The sequence below is a fragment of the Protopterus annectens genome, chromosome 11.part0 (genome assembly GCF_019279795.1).
Source record: "Protopterus annectens isolate FY-2018-M chromosome 11.part0, PAN1.0, whole genome shotgun sequence".
In the NCBI taxonomy this organism is placed as follows: Eukaryota; Metazoa; Chordata; order Ceratodontiformes; family Protopteridae; genus Protopterus; species Protopterus annectens.
Window position 1 is genome coordinate 658,665,736 of NC_056745.1, and position 23,292 is coordinate 658,689,027.

General features: G+C 36.4%; 1 protein-coding gene across 1 annotated transcript in view; it reads right to left on the reverse strand.

Moving 5' to 3' along the window:
• Positions 1–23,292, reverse strand: part of DNM1L (dynamin 1 like) — a 1,168,830-nt gene that overhangs the window by 413,049 nt on the left and 732,489 nt on the right. The window contains exon 9 of the mRNA XM_044088102.1: positions 17,924–18,016. Within this exon, the coding sequence (XP_043944037.1) occupies positions 17,924–18,016 (93 nt within the window). The remainder of the gene's footprint in view (positions 1–17,923; positions 18,017–23,292) is intronic.

Genomic DNA, 23,292 nt, shown 5'->3' on the forward strand with positions numbered 1-23,292 from the left:
GTACTGGCCTAAAGGTAAACTGCCAGTATGGACAATAGTGAATTATATTGAAAGTACATAGGGATAAGATGTAAATGTGTGCATAGGTGAATCTTAACTATGGAGGAGTATGGCAGAACAGAAGAAAAGGAAAAGCCTGGAAAGATAAGGAGGATTATAAACTGGTTTGTTAGAGAAAAGTACATATTATAAATAAGATAGGGGGAATATGGATTCATCTCCAGTTGTGGGTACATTGGTTTTACAAAGGAAGGGAGAGATGGAGCTGTTTCCCACTGCTGACAATTTTGGCAGTATTAATTGTAGCACTGGTTATATGCCTTGAGAGTGGTGGGGTGGATGACATCACGTCTCTGGAATTTACAGGGTACTGGATGCTATCATGTATGTGTGTTTTTTCAGTAAGGTCTATATTAGCTGTATCCTTTCTCTTGTATAATTTCCATCTTTTTCTAGCAACTTCTTAACACTATTAATTCCAAAATCATTTGGAATTACTGTGGAGAGAGAATACATCAAGCGTAGCCAGTAAAGTTTGTTCAGTCGTTTCTCCCTTCCTGGAAAACTCATACAGATCTCTAATAAAGCGCTCAGTGTCTCTTAAAATATAGTCTGACTTCCTCAATAAATTCCTAAGATTTTATATAGAAATATGGAAATAGATTCTGTGTACCAATCCCTTCCTGCTACAATTGGTCTCATAGGTTGATTTGCCTTACATTTATGTAACTTTGGTAATCCTTGGATGGTAGGTGTAGTAGGATTTTGTATTATAAAATATTTTAAAAGGCCATCATCTATAAGGCCCAACCTTTCTAAATTTTTATGCTCACCATGGACTATCTCTACCATTTTTTTCACCTGTAAAGGGGAGATCAATTGATATAACTTAGTATCTCTTAAGTCATGCATCTTTGCATTATAGTCCTCTCTACTCATAATAGCTATTTGTCCACCTTTATCAGCTGGTCGTATCATGATAGTAGGGTTGGTCTGAAGGTCTATCAGAGCTTCAAACTCTTCTTTAGTTATGTTATGCCATTTATTCTTATTCCGTTTACTTTTCTCTTCATAATACAATTTATATACATCTTCTAAACAAAGTTTTTCAAAAGCATTAATCAACAAATTTTGTTTAGGTATAAACAGACTAGGCATCCTAAAGTTAAAAGCTTCTTCACCTTCATTATTATCAAACATAATTTTAAGCATTAGGTTGCGAGTGAACATTCTGATATCAAAGACAATCTCTGTAATGTCCAAATCAGCTCTAGGAATAAAGGATAAACCTTCTTCCAATACATTAAGTTCATACTGTGTTAAGGTATTCGATGATAAATTGACCACTAAGTTTTTACATTCATAAACGCTTTCTTTATTGTATATGGACTCATCATCTCTTCTATGTGTTTCTTCTTGTTTCGCGTTATGCTTCTCCCTCTCTGCTGATTTCTGTACTGTTCTCTGCCCCCTCTGCTTGTGGACCTTCCCCAGGGAGAAACGACTGAACAAACTTTATTGGCTACACTTGATGTAGTCTCTCTTTTCACAGTTATTCCAAATGATACTGGAATTAATAGTGTTACGAAGTTGCTAGAAAAAGATGGAAAATATACGAGAGAAAGGATGCAGCTAATACAGACCTTACTGAAATTAGTGCTTGAGAATAACATTTTTATGTTTAGGGACAGGAAATATTGGCAGTGCAATGGCATTGTAATGGGTACATCATGCGCCAATATTTATGCAAATGCGGTGATGTTAGCATGGGAGGTAGAGAATGTGGAAAGGGGTCCCTATAAACAGAATGTACTGTTTTTCCAAAGGTTTATGGATGACCTCTTCCTGATATGGAAGGGGTCAGTAGAACTACTATTGAATTTTGTGGAATGTATTAATAATTCCACACTATTCCTTAAATTTACATTGCATTGTCTTGTTCTGAGGTGAATTTCCTGGATGTTAGTATAGTGAGAGAAGAGGAAGGAGAGTTATGCACAAAAATGTATAGGAAAGAATGTCATGCTAACAAATTGTTGAGGAAAGATAGTATGCATCCCCTAGATAGGTGTTTAGAAATGTCGCACACAATCAGCTGTATAGGGTGTCAAGGCTCAATGTTAAACAGAATGATTTTAAACCGGCAGAATTGGTAAGTACAGAGTTGGTGGAAAGGGGATATTATAAGAATGAGATACAAAGAAATATGATAGAGATAGAAAAATTACGAGGCACGAGAGCCAGGCCCTATTTTTCAGAACCTTGTGAAATTTCTGGGGTTAATAAAATACACAATAGTAGTAAGATAGGAATGTGTGTTAGTTATTCAAAAGATGTAAGAAAATATACTAATATTATTAGCACTCATTGGAACCTTCTGACAACAGATAGGCAGGTGAGTAAATTCTTGCTCACATCCTCAGTTTACGTTCAAGAATAAAAAGTCATTAAAAAGAAGGCTTTGTACACCAAGAGATCAGACAGGGCATTCTGATGATAGAGGGACTAGACCCTGTAAGAGATGTCAGTATTGTGAATACATAGATGTAGAAACAGAATTTGAACATCCAGATTCCCATGAGGTTTTTAACCTGAGCATCAGTGCAACTTGTAGTACCCCCAATGTGGTATATTTGGCTACGTGCCAGTCATGCAATAAATTCTATGTTGATAAGACAGGTAGATTGCTCAAGGATAGAATAAGAGAGCATATCTATCACATTAAAAAGAAAAGCACATTTAATGCTCTTGCGAAGCATGTCTCCGAGACTGATGATAGGCATAGCTTTAAATTTATGGTCTTGGGTAGATGTTATGAGAACAAGGGGGTGTGATATCAGAGCTAGAACTGAAGAGCTAAAGGAAAACTGGATTGTGAGGATGAGGGCTGATGTAGGACATGGCTTAAATGATCATGTGCCAATGAGACATTTTAAAAAACAGACCATTACATAGGTAATGATTTTAATTGTGTTTTATATATATATATATATATATATATATATATATATATATATATATATATATATACACTTTTTTCACTTGTATTTGATATTTTTAAATTTTTATATGTTTTTATAAGTAGTTTCCTTTAAAATGTTGACTGATTTTGTCATGTGATTTGTAATGATAGTATAAAACAGGTGTTTTAGTAACAATATGGATACACCCGAAGAAGCATCTAGTGAAAGCGCTTGTGTTAATAAAACAGCTGTGTTTGTTGAAGAAACTGGAGCCTTGTCTTTGCTACCTTTTTGCGCTTATTTATAGAAGAAAGATGGTTACTCTCACAGTTCAGGAGCCTCCCAGTCTGCATTATGAAACCCGATTTGGGGGGGGGGGCGAACTGGTGGTAATGGATATTAAGCACTATAGGGAGAAAATGAAGTGCCTTTTAGAAAGACACATATGAACAAGTCAGTTTAAACGAACGTAATGTGGCTTATAATAGAATAATACTATATATCAGTGACTTGTTCATTGACGGTTTAACTGACATACAAATAAATCAATACTTACCAATGCCATCACCTAGGTTACCTGCCTTATTTGGAGTCCCAAAAATACACAAGGGCAAAATGGCCCCACCAATGAGAGCTTTAGTAGATGCCAGACAGTCAATCACATACCCATGTGCCAAAGTAATAGACTCTTTACTCAAGAATTACGTGGGTAAAGAACAGCAAATATGTAAAGACTCATGGACATTCCTTGAACAGATAAATTCATTAGAATTTTACAAGGAATGTAACTTTTTGACAGTGGATGTATGTGATTTATATTCATCCATCCCCCACGACTTGGGCATAGAATGGGTCATTGAACTGTTAAGGTCAAAAGGGGCCCCTGAGAATGAACAAAGACTGATAGAGGAATTATTGGGCATGTCCTGAAAAACAACTTTGTTTCATTCGATGACAACCTGTACTTACAAAAAATAGGGGTTGCCATGGGGAGCAAGCTTCGCCAACCTAGTGATGGCTTTTTGGGAAGAGAACTATGTATTGAATAACACACATATGGGTAACATCCTATTCTACACTAGGTTCCTGGACGATATTTTCCTGATTATTAAGGGAGATCAGGGCGTAGCAAAGGACATGGTTGATTACTTTAATGGCACTACTAACTTTTTAGAATTCACTAATGATTACCAGGAGGAAATAATTAGTTACCTTGATGTTGAACTTCATAAAGACATTAAAGAACAAAGATATACAGCAAAGATCTTCAGAAAAAGCACCTACTCTAACTCATTCCTGCACTTTACTAGCTCACACCCATATCACCAAAAAAGTCGGTAGTTTAGGGGCAGGTGGTGCAAGCAGCAATGATGATTTCTAAAGATGTAGATTTTAGAGTGGAGTGTGAAAATCTAGAGGTAATGTTCCTCCATAGAGGGTATCCAACAAACTTACTAGTTAACATCATTTCAGAAGTCCAACTTAAACGAGACAAAGGGGTATACAAACCTATTTTGAGTAAACGGATGCTAATGGCTACTCCAAGTGAGGCAGCAGATGTAGTACAACCTTCACCAGTAGAGATGAGCGACGCTGGGTCAAATATGGAAAGAAATAATTCCTTCTCTTACATTTGTACTAACATTTAGTCTTGAAGCTGAGGAAATACAGAATATTTTAAAAAAATATTAGCATTTGTTCACCATAGATAAAGACACTCTACAAAAGGTATGGGACCACCCAGTAGTGACTTTCAGAAAGGGTAAAAACATGAAAAATCTAATGGAAATTCCATTGAGAATTAGTAAAGGAAATGCAGGGATGTATAGATGTGACATGTGCAGTTATTGTAAACATATTGAGATTGGTAAAAGATTCACAATCAGAAATAAGAACTACATCTCAAAAGAAAAAATTAACTGGAATACTAAATCTGTAGTCTCTCTGGCACAGTGCCAATGTTGTCCGGCATTCTATGTCAGAAGAACTGACCATAGGTTATGGGACAGGATTTATGAATACATATATGCTATCAACAAGCACAAGTTGGACAACGGACTAGCCAGGCACTGTGAAGAGTACCCCCTTCATTCCTTTAAGTTCAAAGTGATCACACAAGTAACAACAATAGGGAGTGGTAATCCTACTAGAGGTGGTCCCTACAAGTTGTTGCTGGAAAAATCTGAATTAAAATGGCAACTAATGTTAAACTCTTGTAGCCCTCCGGGCCTGAATGAAATATACTCTTTAGCGTTTACATTGAAGCTCAAAAGCTTATTAAGGTGACTCGTTATAAATGTGTGCCTGAAATTAATTTTAATCTTAATTATTAATTTTAATGACTATTTAAATCAAATTGAATTGCATAGAATTAACTCCATAATTTTGAGAACTTAACTACATTTCTAACTTCTGAGGGTTGGTTTCTTGTTTGAATGCCACTGTCATTAAAAGGTGGAAAGGGTGATTTTTAACTCTTTCTTAAATTTAACGGATTTTGGTTTGTTTAATTATTATGTAGTACAACTGATTAAACACATGCCTACACACTTACATAGGTACGATGTGTAACTTGAGGTTGTACAAATTTATTGTGTGTAAATACACAAAGTCGATGTAGGTAAACATAATTTAAAGTTTTTAATAGTAACCCATTTAAGAGTTAATTTTAAATGTAATTAATTAGTCATGTGACTTTCTAGAACTATTTAAATATAGGAAATGAATGTAAAGGAATGTATCTGAGGAAGTCTGGATTTTTTCCAGATGAAAAAGGCTTCTTACTTATTGTTTGTTTGTTCCTGAAGTTTGTTTGTTTGGCTTATTAAACTCATTTGGTATTTTATCTGAGTGCTGCGAGTTCCTGAAGCCTACTTTTTGTGTGATAAAGTGAGAGGTACCTGTGCTCATAATGAAATGTGTCATGCATACACTAAATGTAATGAGGAGTTAGACAAAATACACTTGCGTTGACTGAATGGCAGCAAGTAAAATGTATGTGGCTAATTCATCTAACAGCAGTACATTACAGTGGCCAAATGACCACACAGGAAAAGTATATCTTCTAGAAATATGCATTCTTTGTGATCCATTACAAAGCAGCAAATAGAATCAAATATTAGCAAGAGGAACACACTGCACATATTAGCACTTCATTAGTCAGGGGATCGCACTGCACATATTAGCACTTAATTAGTAGGAGGATTGCACTACACATCTTAACACTTCATTAGCAGGAGGATCGGACTGCACATATTAGCACTTCGTTATCAGGAGGGATCGCACTGCACAGCTTAGCACTTAATTAGCAAGAGGATCACACTGCACATCTTAACACTTAATTAGCAAGAGGAACACACTGCACATCTTAACACTTCGTTATCAGGAGGATCACACTGCCCATATTAGCACTTCATTAATAGGAGGATTGGACTGCACATCTTAACACTTCGTTATCAGGAGGATCACACTGCACATATTAGCACTTCATTAGCAGGAGGATCACACTGCACATCTTAGCACTTTAGCACAACATACCTTATTTTTGCAGTTAAAGAATTTCAATTTCAAATGCCATTCTTGCAATTAAAATTCACCATGGTGGAAATGACCTGCCACACTTACTTTCACTCTTGGTTTGCAGCCTGTCAAATTCTTTGTTTGAGGTTTCAATTGCAAACACTTCCACTTGCTGTAACAAATCACTCTTCTTTTTAACCTGTATTAGTATGTTTGATAGCTGGCAGCAGTTTAATGGTGATTCAAAACTTGATCTTATTTAATCTCCATTTCCTTACCACCTACTGTGCTAGCTGAATGTTGTTTGTTTTATTTAGAATGAGGATTGCTTTGTGAGATTTGCATTTTTATTTATTTCTCCAATGTTCTGCTTAACATCTTCCTTGAAAAAAGTATTATTTTTGTACTTTCATACGTTAAGCATTAGTTATACATTTCCTGTGTCTGCTATGAAAGTACTTTTCAGTTTCAGATTTTGCTGAATTCAGTCACTCATATTTTACAGCCTGTTAAGAAATGATGAGTGGTCTGTTTAATCATATCCACTTGAAATTTTACACAATGTTTTACACTTTTGTGATGTCATAGCAAATGTTCTTAAGATACATATAAATTGCTGATATTCTATACCTAATACTCTTTTTTTTTAAATATCCATCATATTTTGATTTACATTTTATGTCATAACCTAATGAACTCTCTCATCTGGTTAGTTTTGTAATGTTCTTTGTACTTTGGCCTTTACTAAAATGTTGCAGAAATGAGCAGTTGATGTCTGTTTGTAGTAGTGGTAATCTTTTTATGTTTTATTTCAGCAGTCTTATAAGCATCTGGCTTTGACAAGAAAATGTTTATTCTGACCCTTGCTGTCTTACTGGTGCATTTTTGTACTGCCTTAAAACTGTTCATTGCAGCCAGTATTTTTCTTATCCATCTGTTTATATTTCATTATTAATTTGTTTACTGATATAAATACCAGTCCATTGAGGATCTGTTTCAGTAAGAACTAGTAACCAGAATGAAAATGCAGTCCAATGTATTTGCTGCAATCCACTCGGCAATTTATTAAAATAGACTGATAAACAAAACAAGAACTTTTGAAAAAGTCCTCCATAAAGATGAATGCGCTCAGTTATTGTCTTGTATATCAGTTTGTTTTATTAAATTGCCGAGTAGTTTGCAGCTCTTCGCTTTGTTTATTTGTCCAGTTTAGTAATAGCTCAGAATCCCCCCCCAAAAATGGAACATGCTTACGCAGCATTCTAGTTTAGCAACAAAATGCGAGATGAGAATGCCCACCCTCACTAATCGGTGAGGCTGAGACTGTAAGTTTTCAGTTAGCCTGACAAACAAAACTTTTCCTCTTTCCCTGGAGAAGCATACAGATATATATACATATATATATATATATATATATATATATATATATATATATATATACATACATATATATATATATATATATATATATATATATATATATATATATAGTTTTGTCTTATTTTAATTTCTTTGGTGATTTTTTTTATCCAACAATTTCCTATGAAGGCCAGCTGTTTCTTTTAGTTTTTTCATGTATTCCTGCTTTACATCCTCTAGGTCTTTGCATTTTTTTCTCCAAAGATTAATACTTGTTATGTTACTGCCGTTCAGTTCTCTTTTAGCTTTTTATAAATCATCTGTATATATTTTTTGCACAACAAAGATGTAGAAACACATATTCTGAAATGTATCATTAACAACTGCATCTTATAATATCATTAATTCTAACACGGTCAAGCTCTTTAGAAATGCTATTCCCAAGTCTTCATGTAGGGGACTAGACCCTGTAAGAGATGTCAGTATTGTGAATACATAGATGTAGAAACAGAATTTGAACATCCACATTTCCATGAGGTTTGTTTACCTGAGCATCAGTGCAACTTGTAGTACCCCCAATGTGGTTTATTTGGCTACGTGCCAGTCATGCAATAAATTCTATATTGGTAAGACCGACAGATTGCTCAAGGATAGAATAAGAGAGCATATCTATCATATTAAAATGAAGAGCACATTTAATACTCTTGTGAAGCATGTCTCTGAGACTGATGATAGGCATAGCTTTAAATTTATGATCTTGGGTAGATGTTATGAGAACAAGAGGGGGGGGTGACATCAGAACTAGAACTGAAGTGCTAGAGGCAAACTGGATTGTGAGGTTGAGGGCTGATGTAGGACATGGCTTAAATGACCATGAGCCAATGAGGCCTATTTTAAAAAATAGACCATTACGTAGGTAATGATTTTAACTGTGTTTATATATATATATATATATATATATATATATATATATATATACACACACATACTTTTTTTTTGCACTTGCATTTGATGATATTTTTAAATGTATGTATTTTTATATGTTTTTATAAGTATTTTCCTTTAAAATGTTGACTGGTTTTGTCGTGTGATTTGTGATGATAGTATAAAACAGGTGTTTTAGTAACAATATGGATACACCTGAAGAAGCAGCTAGTGAAAGCACTTGTGTTAATAAAACAGCTGTTTGTTGAAGAAACTGGAGCCTTGTCTTTGCTACCTTTTTGCACTTATTTCTGAATTCTCAGTGGTTTATTGCAGAGACACCTGGATATTGTTGGTTTTGTTCTTCATTGTCTTTCTTCTATGGTCATGTGTCTTTTGTTAGTTAAACTGGCCCTACTGTCACATAACTTTCTGAATTCAAACTCACACGTGCTCAAAGATATAAATTAAAGGGTGGACTGGTGGGTTAAATGTGCTCGTAGTTCTCAATTCATGGTTACAATACACAGTATTCCCCAACAGTACAGCCAAATTAAGCTTTCTTTTGTATAACTTAAAATCAATTAGTAAATCTGCGAAATCACACTTATTTGAGGGTACAAAAGTAAGTCCTTTTGCAAACTGTTCAACCAAACTTTTTTCAATGTGATATTCTGTATAGTTATATACTTTAAAGTCACCTTTTTCATTTATGATAATCCGGCAAGGAGGTTTGCTGTAGTCCATTACCACTGGTATGTCCTCAACTGTTATTTCTTCTTGTTGCTCCGAGTGTTGTAATTCCTCATTGTGTTCGTCATGGTCGTACTCCATTTCCTCCCCTTCTTGCTCTGGTAGTTTTTTTGCTACTGGAACTGGCTGTTAGATTGATTTTGTTGCTCTTTGTTTTGGCCACCATTCGTCTCAGTGTTAGCATTCAGAAGAGCTTCAGCTCCTCTGCTGCTTTGACCTGGTGTAATATCGCTGTCCTGCCCACTCTCTAAGAAGTTATTATTAATTTGTACAACCTCAAGTTACACATCGTATCTATGCATGTGTGTAGGCATGTGTGTAATCAGTTATACTACATAATAATTAAACACACCAAAATCCATTACATTTAACAGAGAGTTAAAAATCTCAAAATTATGGAGTTAATTCTATGCAATTCAATTTGTGCCTGAAATTAATTTTAATCTTAATCATTAATTTTAATAACTATTTAAATCAAATTGAATTGCATAGAATTAACTCAATTCTGAGAAATTAACTATATTTCTAACTTCTGAGGGTTGGTTTCTTGTTTGAATGCCACTGTCATTAAAAGGTGGAAAGGGTGATTTTTAACTATTTCTTAAATTTAATGGTTTAATTATTATGTAGTATAACTGATTATACACCTGCCTACACACATACATAGGTAGGATGTGTAACTTGAGGTTGTACAAATTTATTGTGCAAATACACAAAGTCGGAATGCAGATAAACATAATTTAAAGTTTTTAATAGTAACCCATTTAAGAGTTAATTTTAAATGTAATTAATTAGTCATGTGACTTTTTAGAACTATTTAAATATAGGAAATGAATGTAAAGGAATGTATCTGAGGAAGTCTGGAATTTTTTCCAGACGAAAAGCGCTTCATACTTAGTGTTTGCTCCTGAAGTTCGTTTGTTTGGCTTATTAAACCCATTTGGTTTTTTTATCTGAGTGCTGCGAGTTCCTAAAGCCTACTTTTTGTGTGTTAAAGTGGTGAAAAGGTTTGGTTTTCGTGTTTACCTAGTTCCATGGCGATAGATAACTCAATCCACTCAACTAATGCTGCAGCATCTCCCTTACGAGATGATACGGAAAGGGGTAATTTAATGCAGCTGCTAGAACTCATGAATGAACGTTTAGAAAACTTGTCCACCAGGGTTGAGCAGCTTTCTCAGCCCTCTAGGTGTAACTCCGACTGTCGGACGAATGTATCGAGAGGTGGCAATATGGATGATTCAACAAACACGGCTTTGAACCAATTCCTGGAAGGTGAGCAACAAGTAGTTGTTGCAGGCACTAGTAACATGGGGAACAACTCTAATAATCAGAGATTGGCAGATCCCCCATTAGGGAGACAGACTGCTTCGGGGCTCAGGGGAACCCAGGATATAACCAGCTGGCTCAGTAAACAACCGAACATAGGCAGCCAGCACAGGAATGTAATACCTGGAGTGTCAGCTGGAGACAGTTCCAACATAAGTATAAAACTAAAATCATTTGATGGCAAACTGCTCAAAATTAAAAAACTGCAACTTGAAATAAACTATTTTGAAGATTGCATGAAGGAGAATATAGTACCCAAGGGACTTAGGTTTTGGCAATACCCCACGGATTTGGAACCTGGTTCTAATTTCCATAATGAGTTAATTGAACTCTTCAATAACCAAGGTTTGGACTTATTGAGATTGATGTCTAAGCACTATCAAAACAAAATTAACAAGCTAGCGAGTGAAGCTATGGAGTTGGACCAGGAAATTAAGCTCAACAATGCTTTTGAACGTTACCGGTTTGATTATAACCAGATTTTTACCAGTATTTCCCAACAGTTGGATAGACCGAAGGAAACTAAACTTAAGAAACTGCAGAGGGACTTGAAAGTGTACGCAGAGGGTACAGCTTACCTTAGACTGCCTCGCTCGCAATTTCGGAATGTGATTGGTAGCGATAGGCAGCAAACCACGCCCAATAATAACTTCTTAGAGAGTGGGCAGGACAATGATATTTTGTCAGGTCAAAGCAACAGAGGAGCTGAAGCTTTTCTGAATGCTAACACTGAGACGAAGGGCGGCCAAAACAAAGAGCAACAAAATCAATCTAACAGCCAGTTGTAGCAACAAAAAAACTACCAGGGCAAGAAGGGGAGGAAATGGAGTACAAACATGAAGAACACAATGAGGAATTACAACACTCGGAGCAAGAAGAAGAAATAACAGTTGAGGACATACCGGACTTACCAGTGGTAATGGACTACAGCATACCTACTTGTCGGATTATCACAAACAAAAAAGGTGACTTTAAAGTATATAACTATACAGAATATCACATTGAAAAAAGTTTGGTTGAACTGTTTGCAAAAGCACTTACTTTTGTACCCTCAAATAAGTGTGATTTCGCAGATTTACTAATTGATTTTAAGTTATACATAAGAAAGCTTAATTTGGCTGTACTGTTGGGGAATACTGTGTATTGTAACCATGAATTGAGAACTATGAGCACATTTAACCCACCAGTCCACCCTTTAATTTATATGTTTGAGCACATGTGTGAGTTTGAATTCAGAAAGTTATCTGACAGTAGGGCCAGTTTAACTAACAAAAGTCACATGACCATAGAAGAAAGACGGTTACTCTCACAGTTCAGGAGCCTCCCAGTCTGCATTATGAAACCCAATAAGGGGGGCGGACTGGTGGTAATGGATATTAAGCACTACAAGGAGAAAATGAAGTGCCTTTTAGAAAAAGACACATATGAACAAGTCAGTTTAAATGAACGTAATGTGGCTTATAACAGAATAAGACTTTATATCAATGACTTGTTCATTGACGGTTTAACTGACATACAAATAAATCAATACTTATCAATGCCATCACCTAGGTTACCTGACTTATTTGGAGTCCCAAAAATACACAAGGGCATAACAGACCCACCAATGAGAGCTTTAGTAGATGCTAAACAGTCGATCACATACCCATGTGCCAAAGTAATAGACTCTATACTTAAGGATTACGTGGTTAAAGAACAGCAAATATGTAAAGACTCATGGACATTCCTTGAACAGATAAATTCATTAGAATTTAACAAGGAATGTAACTTTTTGACGGTGGAAGTATGTGATTTATATTCATCCATCCCCCACGACTTGGGCATAGAATGGGTCATTGAACTGATAAGGTCAAAATGGGCCCCTGAGAATGAACAAAGACCGATAGAGGAACTATTGGGCATTGCCCTGAAAAACAACTTTGTTTCATTTGATGACAACCTGTACTTACAAAAAATAGGGGTTGCCATGGGGTCCCCATGCGAAGCAAGCTTCACCAACATAGTGATGGCTTTTTGGGAAGAGAACTATGTATTCAATAACAAACATATGGGTAACATCCTATTCTACACAAGGTTCCTGGACAATATTTTCCTGATTATTAAGAGAGTTCAGGGCATAGCAAAGGACATGGTTGATTACTTTAATGGCACTACTAACTTTTTAGCATTCACTAATGAATACCAGGAGGAAAAAATGAGTTACCTTGATGTTGAACTTCATAAAGGCATTAAGGAACAAAGATATACAGCAAAGATATTCAGAAAAAGCACCTACTCTAACTCATTCCTGCACTTTACTAGCTTGCACCCATATCACCAAAAAAGTCAGTAGTTAAAGGGCAGGTGGTGTGAGCAGCAAAGATGATTTCTAAAGATGCAGATTTTAGAGTGGAGTGTGAAAATCTAAAGGCAATGTTCCTCCATTGAGGGTATCCAACAAACTTACTAGTTACCATCATCTCAGAAGTCCAACTTAAATGAGACAAAGGGGTATACAAACCTATTTTGAGTAAGCGGACGCTAAGGGCTACCCCAAGTGAGGCAGCAGATGTAGTACAACACTAACCAGTAGATATGAGTGAAGCTGGGTCAAATATGGATAGAAATAATTCCTTCTCTCTTACATTTGTACTAACATTTAGTCTTGAAGCTGAGGAAATACATAATATTTTAAAAATATATTGGCATTTGTTCACCACAGATAAAGACATTCTACAAAAAGTACGGGACCACCCAGTGGTGACTTTTAGAAAGGGTAAAAACATGAAAAATCTAATGGAAATTCCATTGAGAAGTTGTAAAGGAACTGCAGAGATGTATAGATGTGACACGTGCAGCTACTGTAAACATATTGAAATTGGTAAAAGATTCACAATCAGAAATAAGAACTATATCTTAAAAGAAAAATTTAACTGCAATACTAAATCTGTAGTCTATCTGGCACAGTGCCAGTGTTGTCCGGCATTCTATGTCAGAAAAACTGACCGTAGGTTACGGGACAGGATTTATGAACACATATATGCTATCAACAAGCACAAGTTAGACAACGTACTAGCCAGGCACGGTGAAGAGTACCCCCTTCATTCCTTTAAGCTCAAAGTGATCACACATGTAACACCAATAGGGAGTGATAATCCTACCAGAGGTGGTCCCTACAAGTTGTTGCTGGAAAAATCTGAATTAAAATGGCAACTAAGGTTAAACTCTTGTAGCCCTCTGGGCCTGAATGAAATATATTCTATAGCGTGTATATTGAAGCTCAAAAGCTTATTAAGGTGACTTGTTATAAATTTGTAAAATATTACCATGCGCTGGGTCAAATGGCTTGTAGATAAAAAAGTACTTATTGTCCAGCAAATAAATATGCCCATACCACGATGCAACAAGATATTTGTATGCAAAAGCATCAACGAAAACTGCGGATAAAGGTTGAAATCAAGCAGTTTTATTGTTAAAAAATGTAAGCGCTTTCACCTGAAGGCTTCCTCAGACATTCTAATTACACATATTCCATTAACACTTTATATACCTGGGTGATTCAATCCATTGGTTAAAAATAGTCATGTGTAGAAAAGCAAAGTAATGACTATTATTTAAAACAATATAAGCGCTATTATTTATAGCAACAACAATCTACATTATAAATAGAATTCACTAAGGTGCATCTGGAACTCTAAAACAGCTCTATACAAGTGCTAATCAAACAAAATTATTTAAAGATAAAATCATTAAGAATATAACATAAAATCTGAGGAAACAATCTAAAGACTGTTACTAGGGTCTATAACATCTCCTTTTCCTCAGAAAAGGTGCTATATATATGTACCCTTTCATTGAGACCAGGGTATTTGTCCGCCCTACATCTGATGATCCAACTCATCTCCCTTTCTAAAGTATAATTAATAAGGTCCCCACCTCTAACATTAGTAAAAACCTCCTGTATAACACAGAATGTAAAAGTGTGTTGAGAACCTGAAAATTTGACATGTCTCGCTAGTGCATTCGTGTCATTGCCTGTCCTTATCTGATAGAGGTGTTCCCTAATTCTCTCTTTAAATGTCTTGTTCGTTTTACCGATATAAAAGGAAGTACAGGCAGAGCACCTAGCCAAATAAATCACATGATAACTCATGCAATTAGTGTTGGTATAAAATTTAAACTCAAAATGAGTGATAGGGTGTACAAAAGAAGTTCTTGTATCAATATAATCACACTGATTACAGTGTCCACATGGTCTCGTATTAATACCGGTTCCAGAGTTCTTACCTATCTGAAAGCCCAAATTCTTATAGCACAACATACTTTTAATATTTGGTTTAAGGGTACATATAAAGGGTACATATAGCACCTTTTCTGAGGAAAAGGAGATGTTATAGACCCTAGTAACAGTCTTTAGATTGTTTCCTCAGATTTTATGTTATATTCTTAATGATTTTATCTTTAAATAATTTTGTTTGATTAGCACTTGTATAGAGCTGTTTTAGAGTTCCAGATGCACCTTAGTGAATTCTATTTATAATGTAGATTGTTGTTGCTATAAATAATAGCGCTTATATTGTTTTAAATAATAGTCATTACTTTGCTTTTCTACACATGACTATTTTTAACCAATGGATTGAATCACCCAGGTATATAAAGTGTTAATGGAATATGTGTAATTAGAATGTCTGAGGAAGCCTTCGGGTGAAAGCACTTACATTTTTTAACAATAAAACTGCTTGATTTCAACCTTTATCCGCAGTTTTCGTTGATGCTTTTGCATACAAATATCTTGTTGCATCGTGGTATGGGCATAGTTTACTCTGTTTTATTTGCTGGACAATTGCTGGACAATAAGTACTTTTTTATCTACAAGCCATTTGACCCAGCGCATGGTAATATTTTTCATTTTAGTCGTTATAACCATCGCTATAGCTGGGTCTCAGCTCCGTTGTCTTGGTGTGTGCTTTTTCTTTTTCTATGTTATAAATTTGTGCCTGAAATTAATTTTAATCTTAATCATTAATTTTAATGACTATTTAAATCAAACTGAATTGCACAGAATAACTCCATAATTTTGAGAACTTAACTATATTTCTAACTTCTGAGGGTTGGTTTCTTGTTTGAATGCCACTGTCATTAAAAGGTGGAAAGGGTGATTTTTAACTCTTTCCTAAATTTAATGGATTTTGGTTTGTTTAATTATTATGTAGTATAACTGATTACACACATGCCTACACACTTACATAGGTACGATGTGTAACTTGAGGTTGTACAAATTTATTGTGTAAATACACAAAGTCGTAGTGTAGATAAACATAATTTAAAGCTTTTAATAGTAACCCATTTAAGAGTTAATTTTAAATGTAATTAATTAGTCATGTGACTTTTTAGAACTATTTAAATAAAGGAAATGAATGTAAAGGAATGTATCTGAGGAAGTCTGGAGTTTTTCCAGACGAAAAGCGCTTCATATTTATTGTTTGTTTGTTCCTAAAGTTCATTTGTTTGGCGTATTAAACCAATTTGGTTCTTTATCTGACAGCTGCGAGTTCCTGAAGGCTACTTTTTGTGTGTTAAAGTGGTGAAAAGGTTTGGTTTTCGTGTTAACCTCTCACTTTATCACAGATGACGTCCAACTCTCTAACGATTACTCTATAATTTTCTATTCCACTATGTTTCTAACATATTCTATTCTACAATTTCAGGGGTCATAAACGTTTATCAAAGGTCATGCTGTGTACCACAATTTACACTCCCCTTTTTATTTAATTAATTAATTTAATTTATTACAACATAACCAATTTACTGGGACATGTTTCGATGTCAAGTAATAAGCACTGGCAGATCTTAGTTTCGGTGAAGATGGCAGCTGCACTCCATCATCACAAATTTTATCCAACTTTCTTTGCATACACCACAGCCTGTCACTGATGTCAATAACACCTTTTACATACTATGAGACATAAGTAAGCCCCTAAACTAGGTGAAGTGTGCATTTTTGTTCTTGACCCAGCTGGCAAGCTTTCTGAATCAAGGAGCACTGTTGAGTAGCACATACTTTTATTTGGCCTGATAACTGACGCTGCTCTTGTAATCCTTTGCCTGAACTTCTATCTGGCATGATAAAAATCACTTATCTTCAATCACACTTTAATTACTTAATAAAAATAAAATGTGGCTCTAATAATACAAAGAAAGAGTTCCAAAATGGCTTAGAAATAAACTTTCACATAATCAGAATGCAATGTCATTCACATTAAGAAGGTTACTAGAAACATGGTAGGGACCCAATCATGAACTATTTTTTGAATACATTTACCCCAGTGCCTGCAAACCCCCATGCCTCCCCCAAATGGGCTTGAACTATTTGTTCCCCTATACCAGTATACCTAGCAGAGGGTATAGAGTCACTGGAGGGTTTGTTATCCAGGCAGCCTAAATAGGTTGCCTGTCCACTTCCCAGCACTCCAAAAATAATGGTGATTTTCTTTTATTCCACAGCGCCTCCCCTTGGTTAGGGGACATGCTTCCTGCCTTACCGCAGATGCCATTAAGCATCCTACTGCACAAGTATGTTTTTTGTGCACCTGCAGAGTAAGGCTTAAACATTCATGGATTAGTAAGTGGAAGGCATGTCCAACAAATGCCTTAAAGCATTTCTATCAAGGTCTGTGGCATAGAATGGCTTTATCTCACCCCTGCCATCTGAGGACGGCATTCTCATCCTCCCAGTACTAGCTCTTGCAGGCTCCAAAGACACTGACTAAGCAAGGATTATATGGGCCATAGTCAGGGCTTTATCAAGCTAAATAAACCACAGGAGCTTGCAACCACAACCTAATTTTAACAGACTCTTCAGTAGACCATCTTGATAAAAACAGCACATTTTATATCATGCTAAATAAACCACAGGAGCTTGCAACCACAACCTAATTTTAACAGACTCTTCAGTAGACCATCCTGATAAAAACAGCACATTTTAACACAGAGATGTACACTATAAACTTGAAACCATCTGCTAAGACCTACATTTCTTTCACGAAAAAGGGAAAAAAGTGCACAAAGAAAATTCTGACAGAGTTAATGGTCCTTACCTCTATGTTGTTGTTTATAAGAGCACAGGCATCAGCAAAATCTGGATGTTTAGTGTTGATGTAGGCTAATTCGATAGCTACCAGGTTATGGACCTTCACAATAAGATAAAACAGAGTCACAATGATGGAATATTTTTAGAACACCACATGCCCTATACAACAGATGCATAAAGGCACATATGTACTTGACATACAGCTGACATTACAATCATCCTGGTATTACTATGATATTTCTAAACCAATTAGGTTAGAGAAGATCAGTATAAAAACTTCACAGAAGGAGCAGTACATCCTGTGCATATGTGAAGTCATATACAGTAAACATATTACTTACTTTACTCAAAGTTTTATTTAACAGGTCTTAAACTGAAAGTAGACTCCAGTACTTTCTACCGTAAATTAAGATTGTCTGCTTCCACACCTTACAGGCTAATTTTAACATTGTGTCATCGCAACCTATTCACACACTAACAATAATGGAGTCAAAGTTTTCTTATCCACTAAAGTTGGAGTCTCAAGTCAGCTGAGGGCTATCCTACAGTGTTTATCCCATACAAAAAATATACAATCTTGCACATTAGTACTACATTTTAATTCTAGTTTTGAATGATTCCAATGCCAGCACTTGGAGAGGATAAACTATTTGTGGAAATGTCATCAGCTTGACTAAAAGAATTCCATTCAGTGCACTAAATCCTAACTCAGTCCAAATAATCACCTATCTTTCCAATGATAAAACAGCATTCTCAGTTTAAACATGAATAAACAAAATTAGGAAGTGTGACAGTTCCCTAACCTTCTAATCTGAAGTACATCTTGTTATTACAACTGGCTAAAATGTTCATTGACTACGCTACTGTGGCTTTTTTCTATATGCAACAGTAATTTAAAAAGGATAGCAACGATAATCCATGGTATATGAGGATTTGTGCTGTCATATTTGTTCAGTCTTGGCAAATAACTCAGGCTTTGCACTCATGATCAAACTATGCCAGTTTATGAGTAAATCCGTGTCATAACCCACAAATGTACCATAAATGACTATCCAACAACTGGGAAGGCCACTTCATCATAAACATATTTTTAAATACCTGACCTACTTTCATTCTTTTCGGTTAAAACATTTGTCCCACAAAACATACGACGGGGGGGGTGTTGCTGAAAAGTTCTAAACCCAACCAACTTTCTAAATTCTGAACGTTATTTTACTTCTGAGCTGAAAAGAGTTATTTCATCTTGTAAAGTGCCAATTTGCAGAATCGCAAGGCTAAGTTTTGACATTGTTTCAGATAATTGAACCATGCCAATGAAAAGTGTGGAACTCCGAACTGTCATGAAGTTCCTATTCGTGCAGAAGAAAACTCCAAAGAAGATCCATGAACGTATGATGCAAACTGAGTGAAAAGTGTCTTTCTTACTTAGCTGTGAAGAAGTGGTGTGCAAACTTTCAGCATGGAGATTTTCAAGATCAAAGATATAGCAAGGTTTGGGAGGCCTTAAACAGTGTCATGTCCTGAAATTGTTGACCATGGCCATGACCTGATTTTGTCAGATCGGCGAATATCGGCTAAAACAACTTCTGAGGCAATACCCCTGAAATGTGCACTAGCAAACCCCAGCCATAGCTCAGCTAACCATGCCTACGTGGCAATATCAAATGGAAAACATCTGCACAGCATGACAGTAAAATAAAACTGTCAAGTTTAATGTCCTGGCACAATCTGCAGAGCACTTAAAAAAATGTAACTAAATGAACAAATTTCAACAATTTCACAACACCCCCAAACACTCATAAATATAAGTGAAACAACTGCAGCTGGAGAACAAAAATTTTTGCCTTTATTTCATCACCAATTTGCTGTGTGTGTGTGTGTGTGTGTGTGTGCTTATTCGATAATGCTTTATAAAACAGAAAAAAGGCTGCTTTTTTAAATAAAGTAGTAACATTGTAATGAAGGGTTCTAAATTATTTGAAACTATTCTAATGTTCCAGAGATCGGAGTAGCACTTGTTTATCAACCGTCAGCTCTTTATTGTAGGCAGACTGATGTCTGATGACTGATGTACCCATGAAAATACCACATAGGTGGCAGTACACTAAACACCAAAAGTGTGATGAGAGACTTAGGGACAAAGGTGGACAGTGGTTTCACCTTCAATAACCACATCGCCACAACAGTCAGGAAATCCTTCTATGTGGCACACCTCATCACTAAGGGCTTTTCACCCAGAAAAAAGGAGTTCATTGTTCCACTGTACTCATCCCTCATTAGTCCCATTATAGAATACAACGCCCCGTTTGGAATGTACCTCTCAAGACATCTGCAACAACTGGAAAGGCCTCAGAAATACCTCACTAAAAGAATCACAGGCCTAAAGCAGATGCCCTCTGCTGACCGTCTAAAAAAAACTCCACCTATACTTGTCGCATATCGTCTACTCAGAGGCAATCTCTGCTTAACATACAAGGCCATGTCAAACCCAGAGCTGCTGGACATGCTACACTTAAAGAAATCCCAATCCCTCTGAGCCATCACAATGAACAAAACATGCTGGAGGGATAGGTTCCTGACCCAGAAACTCCCCAGACTCTAGAATAGACTGCCCATACATGTCAAGCAGAGCGCCTGTTTGGCCCTTTTCAAAAGGAACCTTGACGATTGGATGGGAGATAGGAAATTCACCCCGGGGATCATGTCAGTCGCCCTGTTAGACAGGGGTCCAGGGAAGTAAATATTGTTGGAAGAAATATCCAGGGAATTGTTATGGCAAGGCTTGTACAGGCCCTAGGGCCGATGGCCTAGTACCAACCTATGAACCTACGGTACAGAAATAAAATTAACCTGTTTTTGCACACAGGCACAGTAGTAGTGCAGAAAACACTGTAAAGGTAGTCCTTAATCTAATGTACATACTGTTTTGAGTATGCTTTTAAATAGCTGGTTTACTGAATACCTACATAACATCGTTGTAGTTGTTGCCTTTTACCACAACAAAACTATTCCAGCCAGAGTCAAGGCCCACTCTACCAGGGCCTTGGCTTCGTCTATGACTTTTAGAGTATGTATAATGCGTGTGTGTGTGTGTATGCATGTATGTATGTATGTATTGCGTAGTGTAATTACTCCCCCAACTACATCAATGAATACAAAGTACTGACAGCCAGTCAGTGACACCACATACCCATTGCCTATCAATCAACATAGGAATGCCCAAACCTGCACAAACTTCACTGGAGGGTATTATACAACACAATAACCTACATGTTTAGGGAAGTAATCCAAAATTATGCAATACAGTCCAGAATACCAGTAAATCCTAGAAGGTTCCTCAGTCTCATTAACAGAGCCAGGAGCTGTACAAACAACTTCAAAATTATTAATAGGTTAAGCGCTTTTGTCCAAATCATTGGACTTCATCAGAAGTCTAATGATTTGGATGAAAGTGCCTATACCTATTAATACATTGAAGTTGTTTGCACAGCTCCTGGCTCCGAAGTGGATACGTGTTAGTTATTTATTGGTTTTATGTTACTTGGTCAATCCCATTAAGGTAACATTCATTTTTTTGTCAGACCTCATTTTATTGAAAAAAAAAAAAAAACAATGTTAAACCCATAAACATTAACTTATTGACACATTTTCAAAGATACAAACTAATATTCCAAATTCTACAAGTAAACACAGAAACAGATAATTAAAACATGTCCAAGTGCAGGAGCCTACTTAATACTTCATAAGTAATTCCTTGATCTTGAATCAGTATCATATCACATTAACACAATGAACAGGAGAAGATGAAAACAGAACCTAAATATTCCAAATATCTACATTTATTTTGTCAAGCTTGTAACACAAGTGTAGCAGTACTGATTGCAGAGGAAAGTACAGCTGTGTAAGAAAACTTATCAGAACAGTAGAAGCTTCAATAATAACTTTAGCAGTAGCCTTAGCTACATATATTATATTCTGCCAAGGACAGAACAGCTGACCAACTTTCAAAGCTTCAGGGCACCTTCCAAGAACTCTCTGGCAGCTTGAGCTGACCTGACTACAAGACAAGTTTGGCCACCAAGCCCTTCAAGAATTTTCCCACCAACAGGGAGGAGGAGGCTGAGCCCTGAAAGGACAATGGTAGGAAGCATAAAAATGAATGACCACACCTTGGCATAAACAACACATCAAAAACCAAGGGGATGGAGGGAAAAAGTGGCTACTGCTGCAATGATCATTCAAACATCCACTGTTATGCTAAGTTTACTTACACAACTGTACTATATTCGTACTGAATACTGCTGCAGTAACCTTAGCTGTACAGGTACATTACCCTAGCTTATTATGTTTAGGAGTTGGCAGGGGAAGGGTTCAGGAGCAACTGAAGAATGGTCCTTGAAAAGCCTGATCTAGACATAGATAAGAAATCAGGCTTATAGTGCTTTGTAAAAGTATGTACAAAGGACCAAGTTGCAGCTTCAAGAATTCTTATAGAATCCCACCCTTTCCAAAAAGTCATAGACGAAGCCAAGGCCCTGGTAGAGTGGGCCTTGACTCTGGCTGGAATAGTTTTGTTGTGGTGAGTACAAACAAAAGGTAATAGTGGACATCCAAGGTATGGGGTATCACTTTTCCCTAATTTTTGGGTTAAGGAAAGAAAATGGGGAGATGGGATACTTTGGCTTTAAGTAAACTAGGATTCCACTTTAGTCATAAAAGAAGGATTAGTTCTCAAAGAAACCCTACCACTGTGAAAAATGAGATAGGGCTGACTCATAACAGCTTTCAACTCAGATTCACTTCTTGCTGAGGACAGAGCAATCACTAAAACTGGTTTCCATGTTAAGAACCTCAAGGCAGCCAGGTTAGCTGGTTCAAATGGAGCAAGTGTTAAGTTCTGTAACACAAAATTAAGCTCCCATGAAGGGGCCACTGGTTTTCATGGAGGCCTCTTAAGCAAAACCCCTTTCAAAAATATTTTGACTTGAGAATACATTGAAGGAGAAGGATCCATGGGCAGACATGATGAAATGGCTGATACATTAACACTGACAGAGGAGTAAGAAAGGCCATAGGATAGTAACTTGTGCAAATAATGTAAAACCAGAGCTACTAGCCCTGGACGAGTGCTGGTTATGTTGCTGGCATCAACTAGAAACCTTTTGTTAATATACAATTTTCTAGTAGCAAGCTTTCTTGCCTCCATTAGTACCTGCTGTACATCCTCCTCAGTAAATGGGTGCTTAAAGGGAATAAAGACCCTATCATCCAGGCAGTCAGCTGAAGTTGATCAATGTTGGGGTGTCAACCACCCCTGTTCTTGTGTGGGTAGATCCAGTCTATGAGGAAGATTGTGGTAATTGCCCCTGGCCATTT